The 15,989-nt window shown below is 43.9% G+C and overlaps 2 protein-coding genes across 2 annotated transcripts; both read right to left on the bottom strand.

Moving 5' to 3' along the window:
• Positions 1 to 2,828: 2,828 nt before the first annotated feature.
• Positions 2,829 to 10,201, bottom strand: LOC136759315 (prominin-2). Its single transcript, XM_066714242.1, has 16 exons — positions 10,125 to 10,201; positions 9,829 to 9,892; positions 9,408 to 9,558; positions 8,965 to 9,117; positions 8,391 to 8,514; positions 8,125 to 8,207; positions 7,789 to 7,864; positions 7,412 to 7,558; positions 7,024 to 7,095; positions 6,503 to 6,595; positions 6,102 to 6,155; positions 5,735 to 5,815; positions 5,434 to 5,502; positions 4,678 to 4,767; positions 4,257 to 4,363; positions 2,829 to 3,908 (listed from the first exon to the last, which is right to left on the bottom strand). The coding sequence occupies exons 1-16, from the start codon at positions 10,158 to 10,160 to the stop codon at positions 3,788 to 3,790; spliced, it is 1,521 nt and encodes a 506-aa protein (XP_066570339.1). The 5' UTR covers positions 10,161 to 10,201; the 3' UTR covers positions 2,829 to 3,787.
• Positions 10,202 to 10,490: 289 nt separating this feature from the next.
• On the bottom strand, positions 10,491 to 15,494 carry LOC136758332 (prominin-2-like). Its single transcript, XM_066712581.1, has 7 exons — positions 15,193 to 15,494; positions 13,986 to 14,029; positions 12,879 to 13,072; positions 12,505 to 12,625; positions 11,305 to 11,368; positions 11,109 to 11,198; positions 10,491 to 10,705 (listed from the first exon to the last, which is right to left on the bottom strand). Exons 1-7 carry the CDS (start codon positions 15,419 to 15,421, stop codon positions 10,491 to 10,493), a joined length of 957 nt encoding a protein of 318 aa, XP_066568678.1. The 5' UTR covers positions 15,422 to 15,494.
• Positions 15,495 to 15,989: the final 495 nt, after the last annotated feature.

The following is a 15,989-nucleotide window of genomic DNA, read 5'->3' as shown; positions in this document are numbered from 1 at the left end:
CTGGCCTGGCATGCAGGAGCTTAAGAGTGTAGTTGTACTCATGGTTTTGACTTTTAATTTTTTACTTAATGCAAGTGAAAACCAACTGGCTTGGCTACCAAACTGTAATAGTGAAGCATGGGATTAACGAGAAGCACATGGATTTGGTGCCCTTTTAAGGTACCGGAAGGGTTTGACAGCTTATGGGGTTACATTTTGTTAAACAAAACGATTCTATTATTTGTTTATTTGTTCTATGCTTTAATTTCAGAGTATATTGAGATCTTAAACTGTAACTTTCAATAAAAACTGGAAAAATTGAGGTGTTCTAAAATTTTTGACCGGTAGTGTATAACATTGTGAACATAAATATTAGCTTTTAACGGGAGAGTCTAAAACACTTAATGTAGAAATTGCTTAATGTGGCTTACTGTACATAAAATGTAATCATTATATCCAAAGTTCACAAATTACAAGACTGACACCATCAAGACTGATACACCAAAGATTTATGTTTAAAGTGATATAAAAATCATAAGTAGGCTATCTTGTGTAGCCAAGCTTGTGTTGCGCTGAAAGTTGAATGCGCTTAAACTTGTGAGACATCTACTTGGTCGTAAAAAACTTAGGGGGAAAAAGGGAAGGCTATACATTTTCTAAGCTATTTCAAAAAATGTGTATCGTTGTTACCATGGTTTAATTCGTAATTAAAAAGCTATCAGCGTCTACTGTTCTAAATAAATAAGTGTATACATTGTGAGAGGCAAGAGAACGAGTTTAAAAAAGTTATCAGATGTTGGAGGTTAAAGAACCAACTTACAGATGAAGAAAGGCTATCACTCGAAACGGTAACACATTAATGGGCCGAAGATTCATGGCCTGGTTCCGGGTCGGCTAAACAAAATTGCCAGTGGGTAACATGCAGAGCCGCGCCAGCCTGGTTCTGGCACGGCTCATGTATGCCAGTGGAAAAGGTGGGGGTCAGTGCCATGAGCTTCAGGGCCAGCTGACTCTTTTTTCAGGGCTGAGCTCTTTGGTTTGGAGGACCTTGTACTGGAGTGAGTCTGACTCACTTTTCTTCAGGTGCCTCAAAAATTTTAGTGCTCTTTTCTTGATCTTGATGAGAGTTGGGTAACAGCCCAATTCTGCCCTGCATGCGTGGTTTGGTGTGCTCCTGTGCACCTGCAGTATGTTTTTATAGAGTTCAGCATGCAGGGTCTCTATTGGATGTTTGTCCCACCTAGTGTAGTCCTGTTGACTGAGTGGACCCCATACTTCACTACCGTACAGCGCAATGGGCTGGATCACACTGTCAATTAGTTTGAGCCAGATTTTTACTTGAATATTAATTTTATGGAATTTTCTTCTGATTGTGTAGAAAGCTCTTGCTTTTTCTTCGAGTGCATTCCCTGCCAGGTTAAAGCCACCTGATGCACTGATAGTCAGACCTAGGTAAGTGTGTTCTAGGGCAGTGGTGCCTATGGTGAAGTGGTATTTGTTTCCCTGAGGTCTGGCCTTTTCTTGAAAGATCATTATTTTTGTCTTTTTCATATTGACCGCCAGAGCCCAGGACTGACAGTACTGCTCTAGCAGGGCCGGGTTCTGCCGCAGACCTCGTTCTGTGGGTGACCGCAGCACCCATTCATCAGTGTAGAGCAGGACTTCAGTGTCGTGGAGAGCAAGGCCAGGAGCTGCAGACTGCTCCAACATAGTGACAGCTCATGATGTAGTTGTTGAACAGTGTTGGGCTTAGACTGTAGCCCTGTCTCACACCCCGCCCCTGAGTGTAGAACTCTGATCTTTTGTTGACAGTTTATACTGCACATTTTCCCCCTACACCACTTTGAAGAATTCTGTAATATAGTCTCTCATGCCAAATGGAATTGAATGCCTTCTTAAAATCGATTAAACAGGAAAAGATTTTGCCTTCACTTTTTTGGTGGACGTGTTAGTCTATGAGGGTGTGTAGGGTGAAATATGATCTGTACTGCGATGATTTGGTAGAAAGCCGATCTGACTCTTACTCAGGACACTGTACTCGGTAAGGAAGGCCCATATCCGGGCATTAATGACCTTCCCCAGGTTACTGCTCACACAAAGGCCCCGGTATTTGTTGGAGTCAAATTTGTGTCCACTCTTATAATTGGGGATATAAGCCCCTGGTTCCAGATGGCAAGGAAGTAACCATAACTGAGGCTTTTCTGGGTTTAAGTGCCTGGAGCTTCCTAGATAATTCCTGTAGGGTGATTGGAGCATCAATTGTGTTTTGGTTATTTTTAATTGATTGGATATCCGTCACTCTATCCGTCTCTCTCTCTCCATGTGCTGTGTTGTATCTCCATCACTGTGAATGGTACACACCTGCCTTTTGTGCATTAATCACAGCATGCATGTTACCAGCGCAGGAGATGGATCTATGTGCTGTACACAGCAGAGGAGTACATGGCAATAATAATAATTCATTATTATTATGATTATATTTCTTAGCAGACATCCTGATCCACAACCCTCCACTCAGGAGTCCAGACAGAGCATTATCCACTCCTCCACCCTGCTGCGGTCGAGCCTCTCATGGGTGTTCTAGTACCAAGAGCGTATGCTGAAGTCAGACTCTGGTGTTTACCAACACATGTAGCCATTATACCGTCCATAGTGGGAGACACGTGTGTTACAGTGTGGCCTCTGTAGTAAGTACAGGCTAAAGCACAGTCCCAATGGCCCAGCTAGCTGTTCAGTGGGGCACGGGACTATTATTAGTCCTGAGCTTGAGACTGAGCACTGTTCAACCAGTGAGTGTTTTGAGAAATATAAAGAATTAATTAGAATAAATACACCCAATAATATTTAAAGTAAACTCTTTTTATTAAAATAAATTGAAAGTATCACTGTACTTCTCAGTCCAGTCCAGTACCGTACAGCACAGCAGGTGTCTCCAGCCATGGTTCTTGAGAGGCACACTACACAGATAGTGATACAGATAAACAAATAAGCTGTTGACTCGTACACACTCAAAATGCCAAATGTAATGGATACTCAGATGCACTAGACACCTGTCCCCTACCACACGTCTATAGCCACACATTGTAGCATGTGTTAAACTGTAGTGTACTGATCAGAAGTGGAGTTACAGTACTGTGCACATGTTACAGCATAATCGCAGCCTGGATAACTCAGTTGAATTGGATAGGCTGGTAGGACTCAGTCTTGGCTAAGTCAGTTCAAGCCCCTCCTTGGCCACAGAATATTTTAAGAAAAAACTAAATTGATAATTTAAATAAATACATTCAGGAATAAATAATATATATATATATATATATATATATATATATATATATATATATATATATAAGCACTGCTTCTTTATTTGAAAAACTAGACCAACCTCTATTTGAAAATCATCAGTTAATCATCCAGTTAAGGATTAAAATTGGGCTTCAAGGCATTCAAGAAGGAAAACAGGAGACACTTCTTCACACAGAGAGTTGTCACAATCTGGAACAAACTCCCCAGCGATGTGGCTGAAGCTGAAAAAATAGACTGGATAGGATCCTTGGATCACTCAGTTATTAATGGACACCAAACAAGCACGATGGGTCGAATGTCCTCCTCTCGTTTGTACACTTTCTTATGTTCTTAAGGATCCAGAAAGGGCCACAGGCTACTAAACAGGTGGAGAAAAATATATGTATATATAATACAGTACAAAACTGGCACACATAGACTAAATTCAGCCAAATTGAAACAAAGTGAAATCACTGGGAAATTAATTGATCCTGGTGTCAGCCTTTTCCAGTGAAGTCGACCTCCTTCACTGGCTTAGGTTGATATTGTAGTTGCTGCCGTTGTTTTGATTGGAGTTGGCGTAGACACTAGGGTTTCTCAGCTTTGCCTTGGGTATTCTGAACGTATTGTCCGTGTTAAAGGGGTCACTGCACGTTACAAGGGAAGAGGACACGTTTAGAAGGTACAGTAAGAGCATTGTTTAAGCATTGTTAGAGCAGACCATCTTCCCCCATCGATGGCATTCATGTCAGTACACTTGCGTGAAGGAGAACGAGACAGACTGTTTCTATCCCCAGACCCTCATTTGAAAATTGACATCCTTCTGTGTCGCACACACGCAGACACACAGCAATGCAGACAAAAGTGTTTTTCCATACCTACTCCTGCGCCTTAAGCTACAGACACACAGAAAGAACTACAGTTCAGAGGGCTAAACATGGACAGCTGTCTGTTATTTCCTCAGGCCTTTGCCCCCTCCCTTTCCTGCCGCTCACCCGGGTCTCCTGAGGATGGGCCTGAAGTGCTTGGCGGTCCTCACGGCGAAGATAGCACTGGGGATGAGGAATACGGTGCACCAGCCCAGGCAGAGCCAGTAGGCGTTCTGAAACACAGACAGAGAGCACACAGGAGGGCTGGTCACACAAGATCCCCAACTTGGCCCCACTCAGAGGCGTGACAATAACTGTATTATTATTGCTTCTCAGTCACATCCAGCAGAGGCTTGTGTCCGGCTCACAGGCACTAAGAGGTGTAGTGCATGCGGTCAGCGGCTGTGATGCAGAGTCACTGTGTAACTGGGAACCCCCTTTTCCACGAGCCCTGCACCCATAAACCCCAAATTACTTTCAAATTAATTTGTCACTGTGGAGACCCCACTCATCAGCACCAGACGTGTTGAATATCTCTGTAACTCACCCAGGGGTCCACCGTGTTCACGCACACTGTGGTGTACACGTTATCCAACGCCACGGCCAGCGGCAGGCAGGACAGGACCTTCGTAATGATCTGCAAGTACAAGAAAGACATTCCTCTCTTTTACTGTTACAGGCCCTCAGCAAAACTGGCAAACACCACACAAAGACACTGTCAGGTGACCATCCTGAAGTTGAGGCCGTGGTGGAAGTTGTGGCTCAGGCCGGAAAAATATGAAAATGCTCATTTACCAACCAGCAAGAGCCCCTCCATGGTTCCTCTTTGACTTCAACATCAGGGAGAGAGAAACAATCTGCTAAAACCAGCCTGAATGTCCGTACTGCTCTGTTGCACAGCTCTGAACTTGGTGATGAATGAAAATAAAAAATGACCCGACAGCAACACCACATGTCCGGGGCAGGGGAGACTTGTTTGTCAGGATTTCTACAGAACATGTCACCCATCTGATGCTTACTCATTACAGGTATGGAAAACCAGAAAAAAAACCTTTGTCTCTCGTGTGACACAAAAACCAGAGGCATCTCATAGGGGGTTTAAAGGAGGGGAGGACTAGGAATAATCCTGTGGCCACCGCGTTATGGCCGGTGACAACGTGTGTCCTTTGGAGCGTGACATTACACAACATCATGGATTTCAACATGAGAAACAGTAGTAAAATGTGTTGTAAGTGGTGAAACCACAGGCTGTATATTTTCACAGACGCCTGCTACCTGCTTCTCAAAACACACACATACTCACGGTTTGTTTCGTCCATGTCAGGTACTGCTTAAGGTTGTTTATTGCTTGGTCCACAACACACTGGGTCACCTGCCAAAAATACACAGTTTTTAAAAGTATACCTATTTGAAGTGGATGTATTGGCTAACATACAGACTTCAGTGGTCGCAGTGTGGAGTAGTGCTCAGGGCTCTGGTCTCATGCGTTCAAGCCCAGATAATTGTTGGTAAAAAAATATTATTATTAATATCTATTTATTGGCAGACACCCTTATCCACTTACAGGTTACAAGAGCATTTATAATAACATTAAACCAGCTCACATTCTTCACAATCAGGGGCCCCTCGGTGAAGATTTGAGTCTGAGTCGTGCTGAGGCTCTGCAGGGCTCTGTCCACAGTGCTCTGGAAGTGAAAAAAAACATCTTTTGATAACCGTTTCTCAAGCATCCTGTTTAGAAGAGGCTTTCTCATGAAACCTGAGACATCAGCCATGTTTTCCTGGTGGAGCACAGAGCTGGTAATGATTCAGAATTTTAAAATATTGATTCGATTAGATGTTTTAGTAGACTTGATTAGCTTGTTCTCTTAGGAGAAGCTCTCACAGCCTGCCTGGCTTTCATTAGCCATGAATTCACAAGCAATAAAATACAAGCTGTTCCATGTGGACCACAAAAGGCAAAAACGTTACCTTGAAGGTTTGGCTGATTGATGACAGCGCAGCAACACTTGCATTCATACTTTGCTGTGAACAGAAGAAACAACAGTCGCTTCTTAGCCAGAGAGTTAAGGCTGTGCTGACCCCCCCCCCCAGTCCTGTGATATTGCCAAGGGGTACATTAAAATGCATTAATGGTCACATGCTGAAAACATACTAAACCACATTTCTGTGAAATTACTTTTGAAGTTTAAAAACATAAAAAACAATCAAAACAACTATTCTGTTCATAATAGATTCCATATGGTAATTTTCTTGTCCTAATGTTTCTTCAAAGAACATACTTTTTTCCCTTTGCATTTCAGAATCACAGTGCTGTGTCTTGTTAGTGTGGGAAAATACCATTGTATGCCATAAAACCTAAACAGACTCACTGCATCTGCTTCCTGCTGCCTCACTGTGGTGTTGTACAGCTCTCTGATACTCATGGCCTCCACTTCAAACTTGTCTCTGATGCTGGGGTCATTCTGTGAAAAACAGCATTTTGCTCAGTATAGAAATACCATATCTAAACTACAGCAGTGTACGTCAAGGCCTATAACCTTCCTGTGAGCAGCAGCAGAAATAGGCTCTGAGTTGGACTATATATACTGTAGAGAGTTCAACCTAGCAGTCAATTGCAAACTCCAGATGTGTCACTCAAGGCCTAGACCTATATTATATCATCACCATCCGCTTATATTGATCCACTGCTGGATGAAGGCCTCCCCAAGATATTTCCACTATCTTCAATCTACAGCTTCTCTTTTCCATGTCACGCCTGCAAATGTTATTTTTTAATCTCTGTCTTTTTTCTCTCTCTGTCTTTCTCTCTATATATATGTGTGTGAAATCATGCAAATTAATATCAAGTATACATTAAAAAAACATGCAGGAACCAATGACAGACACTCACCTGCAGCTGGGCAGCACTGCTCAGTCTGTCTGCGTATCCCAGCAGGTCTATCTGGACCACTTTCTTGTCCAGCTGCACAGAGGAGTCAAAACACAGAGCACTGAGTGACTAACCCTACTGTGGCAGGAGCTTCACCAGAGCAGCACATACAGCATGGTCAACAGCTGGGACACCGGCAAGCAGGGTCTGATGCTTATTCTAATGTTATCGACTCCCTAATGAGACTGGCCAACAACCAGGCAAACATGATGCAAAAGCAGGAACTGTGCTGTGACTGCTGATGCAAGTCGCTGGTATTGCATATCATGGGTACATGGCTACCAGCAGAAAAAAAAGGCTCTGATACGCACACATCCCCACTCACACAACACACACTCTCTCTCACTACCTGTGTTCGCATGAGCGTGTAGTTGATATGAGCAATGTGGCTGTTCTTCAGGTAAAAGATTCTCATCTTGTCCTTCTTGGACAGCAGTCTCACTCCAGTCAGATTCACAGACAGACCCGAGATAATGCTGTTCAGTTTGCTCACATACTACAAGGAAGAGAGAGACAGAGATACAGAAAGAGAGATGGAGGATGGTGTGGCAGGAGGTTCACAGAGATGGGGGTTAGCTGGAACACATTAGCAGAGATGGTGCTGTTATATTCTGTCAAAGAGATGTAACTCCACAATCTTAACTCTTTAACAATATTATTGTGAGAGGTCGCCCTCTGCTGGTAGCTCTTGGTCACGCACACTGAGCTGTGCAGTCCCAACCTCACCTTATCAACCTCGAAGTCAAAGCCAAACTGATCCAGGTGCATGGAGTAATACAGCGATTTCCCCTCCTCACAGGCACTGCAACACAACAGAGGCACCCCCGACAGGAAGTGCTGTCAGAGAAAAGGCAAAAGAATATCCTCCCCAGTGCAGATCCAGACAGTAGGCATAACATACGAAAAAATATCTGGAGTATAAACCCTCTCCTCCCCCACCCCAACCCATTCACAGCCACCGCAGGATAGAAAGGCCAATCCTTTATGTATTTATCTGTGCATCAGCTACTGATTTCTTTGACTGCTTCAAAGGCGAGCGATCATGAGGTCCGCAGCACTCACTTGTACACCTCAGAGATGCTGAAGTTCATTCCCAGTTTGCTGATGTTCAGATACTCTGGGAGGTTTCTCGGATTATCAAGGAACTTGGAGGTGCAGGACACAGGGAAAGACGGGTTAGCAATGACAGAATGTGACAGATTAAAACAACAATACAATATTCTGATTAAAACAATATGAAGAAAACAAAAACAGACAAATCACCCAACAACAGAAAAGTGCCAAGAAACAGCAGAGTGAAGGCTACTGAACAGGTGTCGTTTCCTCACCAGCAAGATCTCTTTGTTGCGCCAGTTCCGGCAGCCCATAGTGTATATGTTCCCCCCTACCAGGAAGGTCACCAGCACCACCAGCATGAAGAGCCAGGAGAAGATGAAGCTGATGCCAACACCCCTGCAGTGAGACGCACACACAACCCGGTCAGTTCCACTTTTTCCGATTCCAATTCCTCTTTCAGGCCCATTCCACATTCCAGTTCCAATTCTTCTAGCTCTGGACCTAACAGACAACCTTGTTGTCAAGGTTATGTGGGCAGGTTTCCACACCCAGGAACCAACTGGTTTTGTACTGTAAGCAGAGAGCTCTGAATGCAGTGTCCTGTGAATGTGTGTACTATCTATACCCAGTATCACAGGGCATTCTGGGAATAAGGTACCTTTACATGCCCAGCTGCCTCCATCACATCTTTCAGCCTCTGTGCCTATAAAGCTGTTATTTGTTAGGCCTTGACTGGTTAACCAGGCGCAAAGTCCCTGAACCCACATTATCACATTTCCACAAGCGAGCACACTGCGACACTGCCTGAGCCGCCACTGGGAGACGGGGGCAGCTGTGGGTCCTTACGCCATGAGTAGACGGGCCCCCGAGGCGGCCAGAACGCTGTCGTCATCGGTGTGCTGCCGAAGGTGAACCCCCGTGCTGCCCAACACCAGACCCAAGATGTTCAGTACCACGACCAGCAGGATCAAACAGCACAGTGCCAGCGCCACGGCCCACCTGCCACACACCCCCGCGAACGTGCAAGAGGGAGAGAGAGAGAGAGACAGTCACTTATAGTATAAGACTGTGAATCCTCTGCTTCAGGGACACGCCCAGAGAGGCGGCGCTGCCAAGGCCTTTTAGCAGTGCCCACTCTGTAGATTGAAACTCATTACAAGGGCTGAGAACACGCGATGGGCACACAGCACACCACCCCAGCTGGGACCAGCGCAAAGGGCCTGCTGGATCGCAGTGGGTGTGTGCTCTTCTGTTGCCACAGTAATGAGGCTGATCCAGAGAAGTGTCACCTGTAGAAATCATAGCGCTGTGCCTGCTTCCCGTACTGCTCAATGGGCTTCTTCACGCTGGAGATCTCATTAGACAAAATCTGCAGTTCGGTGAGGTGCTGGTTGAAGGCCATGAGGGTATTCCCATGAGCCCCCAGAGCTGCCAGGATATCTGTGAGGAGGGAGAATGGGCTGTCACTGTGAGAATAGTGCTTCCAATTATGTCACTATGAGTTTGCACTTGATTGCATTGGTTGCTGGCTAAGATTAGAGTCCCACGTAAACTTGGGCGTCCAGTAGGATCATAGACTTATACGAATTTGGTGTGATTTAAATGGGCAGAGTTTTGAAAACTTGGTGTAGGCACACACACACAAACACATACACAAGTACCAAAGGAGCAGAAATAAAAGAATGGAACAATGGTTAGGTTTGTTCTTACCATCTACCATAGATTTGCCTTGATTCCTGATTGTCTGGGGAATGTCGTAAAATGTTTTATTTCCCTAAAACAAAGATGAATAGATGTGATGTTGTGGAAACAGATGATATTTTGATTTAAAAAAAGAAACTCTTGACCTCTGTCCCTTCTCTGTGAAGTTTGTTGGGACTCGTGCCTGTGCTTTTGATTGTTTTTAACATTGCTCTTGATCTGGATTTCACTCTTTTACCACATTGCTGTATGACTCTCAAAGGGTGATGATATTTTCCCACAGCCTGCTGGGGTCAGAGGCTCACCTTCTCAATCAGGTCTGACAGATTGTTTCTCTTCATGTACGCCAGCTCCTCCTCCACACTGGGAATCTGCAAAATAAACAGTGTGGGGCTGAGCACTAGCTGTAAAATCTAACTGTAAATACAATGTGAAAAAAAAAAAAGATTTAATACAATTGAATTGATGTTTCAGGATATTTCTCAGATTCTCCAGATTGTGTGTGTGTGAATGTGAGTGTGTGTGTGTGTCATCCAAATAAAGATTATTCTTAATATAGTCATTATTATTATTGTGTATTATATATATTGATAATAATAATAATGATGATGATGTTTTTCTTTGAAGTCTGAACAGTAGCTGTGATGATGGTATAAGAATTGCTGGATATGTCAAGCGCAGTCCGGTCCTGGAATGCCTGCCTTGCTGAAGTCTGCATCGATCTGCAGACCATCCAGGTCAGAGGCCAGACTGCGGTTGTATTCGCTGATCCCAAGCAGGGCATCTCGACGCTCGGTCAGACTGGACTGCAGTGCTGCCTGTCGAGACTGAAGGGAGGCGGAGATCTGGTTTATGATCTGCAGGAGCTCTGTAGCATTCGCTGCATCTGAGAGGGTGGAAAGACAGAAGCCTGAGACATGTTCTGACGCAAACGTGTTTGTTTCGACTCTTCCACCTTCCTTTAACCTTTCACAACTAACAGATATGAAACAGGAAGTTGTTTTCGTCCTCTGATGAGTTGAGGTGAGGCTGAAGTGTTATTTTGTAGGAAACCAAGGCATAATTTTCTTAATCTGCAAATGAACTTGTCTTACACGGAGAGTGAGGGGTCATATGTAAACTAAGTCATGTGCAGGATTATTCACATTCATGTATTTGTCTTTGTGGACGACTTCACTTGCGTCACGAATGCACACAGCCTTGCGCTCTGTGGTTAGGCTTCTGAATCATCGCCTTTAACAGTCCCTTAAAATACTGAACATTCTGTTATACAATACAGAATAAAATACCTTTTATGGAGATGGAGAGATCGTTCAGTGTCCTTTGGACTGAGGACTGGAGGGATGAGACAATCGCGTTACCGTATAAATCGTCCTCATCTATAGCAGAAAAGAGACACAGCTCAACAGGCAGGAGGCCAAAGCCTATGATATGCAAAGAAGTGAAAAGTGCAGAGTATGCACAGAGATTTGGGGGCTGACTTACCTTTCAATTCATTTTGAAATGTGTTGTTGGCTACAGAGAACTGATTGACAATGTTCTGCATATTCTGTGAAGAAGAAGAGGAGGAAATGACTACAAGTTTCCAGTTCAAGGTTTTTGAATCCTGGTTCATCCCCCTTCAGTCTGTTTCTGATTATTGTATTCTCCTTGCATTCTCTCATGTGTCTCTTGTTTCTGCTGATCATATTCGTTACACGACCTTTAAATCCGTCCCCAAACTAGGGCCACAAATAGGACTTACAACAATGCTCAAAAACCACAATTTTTTGTTTTGTAGAAACGCAGCTGCAGTGCTTGGGTTCCTACACTTGTAACAGACAACTTCCCCCTCCCTCCCACACCCCCCTGAAATATGATGCTGCACTGTCAGTTTAAGTAGGCATGTTTTCATGAAAACCGTATGAAACAAACACTGAGCGTAATTGCTTATTCTTCCAAGCCTCTGACTATGATACGGACCCCTTTCAACAGTTACTCAATCCTTCACGGTCAACAGCTTAATAGAAACCTCAAAGTTTGGTCACTGTTTAATGACATTCAGTACAGCCCTTTCCCCGTCAATACAATCCACACTGAGTTTGTATATAGGAGGTGAAAGAGAGTTTACTCTGTCCTAGACTCGTTTGGCTAAGGAAGTGATGACCTTGCCATGAGAAGCCCCCAAAGGACTAGGTGGAATGAGCCAAGGAGCTGTGGAGAAGGCGGGGGGTGGTGGAGGAGGGATGCAAAGCAATGCATGCTGGGAAAGTGCATTTGTGGCCAGGTACTAATGCTGGCAAGGGCAGCAATCAGGAACAAGATTAGGGTCATCCTACTTTAATGTGAAGGTTCAAAAACACCAGCGGGACACAGCAGCAACTTTGTAACAGGAGAAGGACTTAGAAGACCCTCTGTACAGCCCCAGTGCACCCAGACAGGGCATTTGTCCCGGTTATCGTGGGCCAGAAGGACTGTGGTTGACTTAAGCTGTCTCCACCTGGCCTCCCAGCTGCTATGGACAGGTGTGAGGAATCGAAACTCCCTCCTGCCATCCCTGCCCTGTGACAGTGCCTGGTGTTCTTCCCCCTCCCACAGGTCCCAAACTCAGAGTGGCCGGCAGGATTCGAAACAGTGATGTTCCTCAAGTCCTGTGCCACTCCCCCAGCGCAGCAGCAAGTGTGGGGGCAATGGAGAAGGACTGACCTGGGATACGGAGGTAAGGAAGTCTGCCACGTTGCCCACAGAGGAGCAGAGAGATGTCCCGCTGGTCTGTGCGCTCTCTGTCACTCTGCTGTTTGCTGTGAAAGCAAGGACAACCCCTGCCCTGCAAACCCAGTACATAAATATAACACAATGTATCACAATGCAACACAATATATCACAAAACAACACAAGTCTTTCATTCATGACTTATTGTTGGCCCGGGGTGAACTATGGTTTTATTAAACCAGATAAATCTGTCTGGATGTTCCCAGCACGCTAGGACACAACAGAAAAACAACTTTGGCCTACATTGGAACTGCAGTACTAGGCTTTTCCTGGGATTGCCGGAGCTTTGTTGTTTAATGTTTACTTACAGGATGATGATGGTGGTGGCGCCCGAGCAGGTTGCCATGGCGCCATGCTGGCACTTCAGATCCTGCTGGACCCGTCCCCCGCACTTCCCATGACAGCGGCAGCAGCAGAAGACAAGACCCACCAGGGGCACGACCAGCACGTAGAGCACCGCGATGATGGCGCACACCGTGTAGCCGGCCAGGTAGCGCATCACCTGCAGACACAGGCAGTCACAGCACCGCGTCACGCCAGTTCACACCCCAAGTCAACCACTTTTTGGCAAACGTGGGGTCGTGATTGTCATTAGTGTGACAGTGGGTAGGAAGTGGGTCGACCCGGGGCAAGAGCAGGTAGTGGGTCAGCCAGCCAGAGATGGGAGGCTTGATGGGATGTGACCACACCCCTGTGACCAGAGATCTGATATGCTTTTATTTTCTCCTTTTTAAAATATTGCATAACCAGTTTCAGCTGTCATATTAAAATGCGCTGATGTGAGATTAAGGAAGACACGGGCTCTCTTTGTGTCGTGTGGCACCTTTCCACTGATTGTAACTGGAGAAGGAGAGGAGGCTGGGATCTGTAAATTAAATTCTGTCTCATCTGAAATCTAATTTTCCTTGTTTCCGTCATGAAGAGAATTAGGCAGTTCAGACAGGTTGCTTCTAGTTTCTAGTCCCTTAAAAAAAAACAGGAAACATGTTTTGCTTGTCTTTGTATGTAAGGTAGCTGAATAGGGATCAGTGAGGCAGCTTCTCCTGAAAGCTTTTATGTTAAATTGATTGCAGGTGTACTGATGCACTTTGACAGATGTATCTTTCAAAAGAGCATTTTATCAAAGCAATTCCTGGTATTTGTTTTCATTTAAGCACTTGGCAACAACATTTGAGTCTTGTGTCATTGAAAATACATGTAAGCAGAGAACTGTACATGACATTTTATTTTTCTTATTTAGAGCTGTGACTCGAACAGTAAACAGCCCACACAGGGTGGAAATATATTTTTCCTGCCCTGGAAAGGATGTTTTGGTTCGCACAATTAAATCATGTAAACATATAAAGTGCCAGCAGACATACACAAAGCGTGTGCAATTTAACTCAGGTCATTCAAATAGACATTCATTCTCTTACCTTCCCAACATCCCACACATTGTTCAAAGCGTCCCGGATTAAATCTGAAATGTGGAGTGAAAAATACATTAAATTAAACTCTTCCTGTGCTCCCTGACAGGATGTGGTGGGAGTTTCACCAAATGCAGGTTAATATCAGTAATCATTTGTAATCGGTGTAGTAATAGTAAAGTTTAGGTTTGGAGTAGCATGCATCAGTAATAGTATGTACAAGTAAGTAGGTTAGTAACTGTAGTATAATAGCTGGTATGTTCATGATAGTTTTAAGCTACTATAAGTTGGCTATATGTAAGTATTATTATTGTTGCTGTTGTCATTAATTATAAAATGGAGCCTGAACAGTTAGTAATCTGTTTTTACATCATATCCACTTTGTAATATGCAAATACGAGCCTAATAAGGATAAGACAAAGTGTGGTAGAAGGGAGCAAGAAATTAAATGGAAAAAATAAATGTGTCATGGTGGCCAAATAGGAGGTCTCTTGTCCCCTACAAGAGTTAAGTGAAGTGTGAGGTCCTGTGGTAAGAATACAGTGTAGAGCATGGTAAAAGCATGGTAAATCATAGTAAAAACAAGGGTGGGGAAATTGTAAAATCGTGGTAAAATCATGGTGAATATGTTGGAAAACATGAGAAAAAATTGTTTAAATCATGGTAAAAATGTAGTCAAATCATATTACACAAAATGTGCTAAGCAATAGTACATATACACACAAGCCCCTTGTCTCCTACCACATGTATAAGTTATTACGTATTAGTTACTATAATAATACTTATATAAGTTAATATAAGTAACATTGACATACATAACATTAATACACTGTGACAAACACTGACTAACTATGGCGAAGAGGTAGAACAAGCAGATATGAGCTGTATGTCTGTCTCCTTAAATGGTAGTGTGGTGTACTGTAGTAAAGGTGTGGTAAAGGTAGTGTTCCATGGTGACAATATGGTAAAGTGTAGTGTGGTGTATCATGAAAACTCAGAACAAGGACCATGATACACATATGATAAAAGAACTCTGATAAGAACTTTAAATATTGCCCTACTTATGTCCTACTAAAGTATACTGTATGTAGCTGTATGCATTTTCCATAATGGTAGACAGAGCCTTGCTTTATTGTGATATATACTGTGATCTAATTGGAGATTTTAATGTAATTTATTTGAAAGCAAAATAAAATAGAAGCACAAGCACACTCACCGTCAGGGAAGGGGTTGGGCTGCACTGCGTCCAGAAACTGGTGTACAAAGCCATACAGAGGTCCCAGCGAGCCTGCAGTGCTCAGGGTCTCGAGGGACACCTGCTGGTTTATATCGTGGAAACTGAGCTTCTCTGCGCCCCTCTGGCAGTACTGGGACCCCGCAGCGCTGGTCAGCAGCCACACGGTCAGCACACCCAACGTCCTGCTGCCCGCCATACACACACACATATATAGTTTTGTTTTTAAATGTGTCCCCTAATACAGCCAGTCCATATAGCTGCCATACCCAGTGTGCTCTTGAGTGAGCAGACAACACCTGTCCCCACAGCGCCACAGTCCACTGAACTCCCTCCGCAGTGGGCGGGCACTGGTCCACAACTATAAACCAGTTAATCTGGTTGTTATTGTACCAACAGATACCAACAGAGTCTTAGAGTTAGATTTGTGTTAGTTGTGTAGCTTGTTCCTGAACCTTAAATTATATTAACCACTGTGCAATGTTACTGTTTGTACCGTTAAATAAGGAGGGGGGTGTGTACTGGAGGAAAAAATACTAAATGAATGTATTTGAATTTTAATGAGAATCTATAAAGTGTGTGTACAGCTTATCTTGAGTTTGTGATCCATCACTGAGAGCATTGCATAAAATTGAATTAGTAAAATAATATTCAAATTATATTTGTAACCATAAAGAGCATACGCCTCGTCCTGCTCATATCCTGATACTTTTCACACTTATATCACAGGAGCACTCTGAGCCACACAAGGATGGAAATAAAGTATGCTGTGTTCAATG

This window comes from Amia ocellicauda, chromosome 9, assembly GCF_036373705.1.
Source record: "Amia ocellicauda isolate fAmiCal2 chromosome 9, fAmiCal2.hap1, whole genome shotgun sequence".
In the NCBI taxonomy this organism is placed as follows: Eukaryota; Metazoa; Chordata; class Actinopteri; order Amiiformes; family Amiidae; genus Amia; species Amia ocellicauda.
The sequence above is the reverse complement of the archived record's forward strand: the minus strand, read 5'-3'. Positions and strand labels throughout refer to the sequence as shown.

Coding starts and splice junctions, on each gene's coding strand:
- LOC136758332 (XM_066712581.1), bottom strand. CDS start 15,421: ATGTGTGTGTGTATGGCGGGCAGCAGGACGTTGGGTGTGCTGACCGTG. Junction 13,073..13,985: donor ATGTGTGGGATGTTGGGAAG/GTAAGAGAATGA, acceptor CTGTGTCTGCAG/GTGATGCGCTACCTGGCCGG. Junction 11,369..12,504: donor TCCTTACCTCCGTATCCCAG/GTCAGTCCTTCT, acceptor TCTTCTTCACAG/AATATGCAGAACATTGTCAA.
- LOC136759315 (XM_066714242.1), bottom strand. CDS start 10,160: ATGAAGAGAAACAATCTGTCAGACCTGATTGAGAAG. Junction 9,559..9,828: donor AGGCAAATCTATGGTAGATG/GTAAGAACAAAC, acceptor CCCTCCTCACAG/ATATCCTGGCAGCTCTGGGG. Junction 7,096..7,411: donor ACACGCTCATGCGAACACAG/GTAGTGAGAGAG, acceptor TCCTCTGTGCAG/CTGGACAAGAAAGTGGTCCA.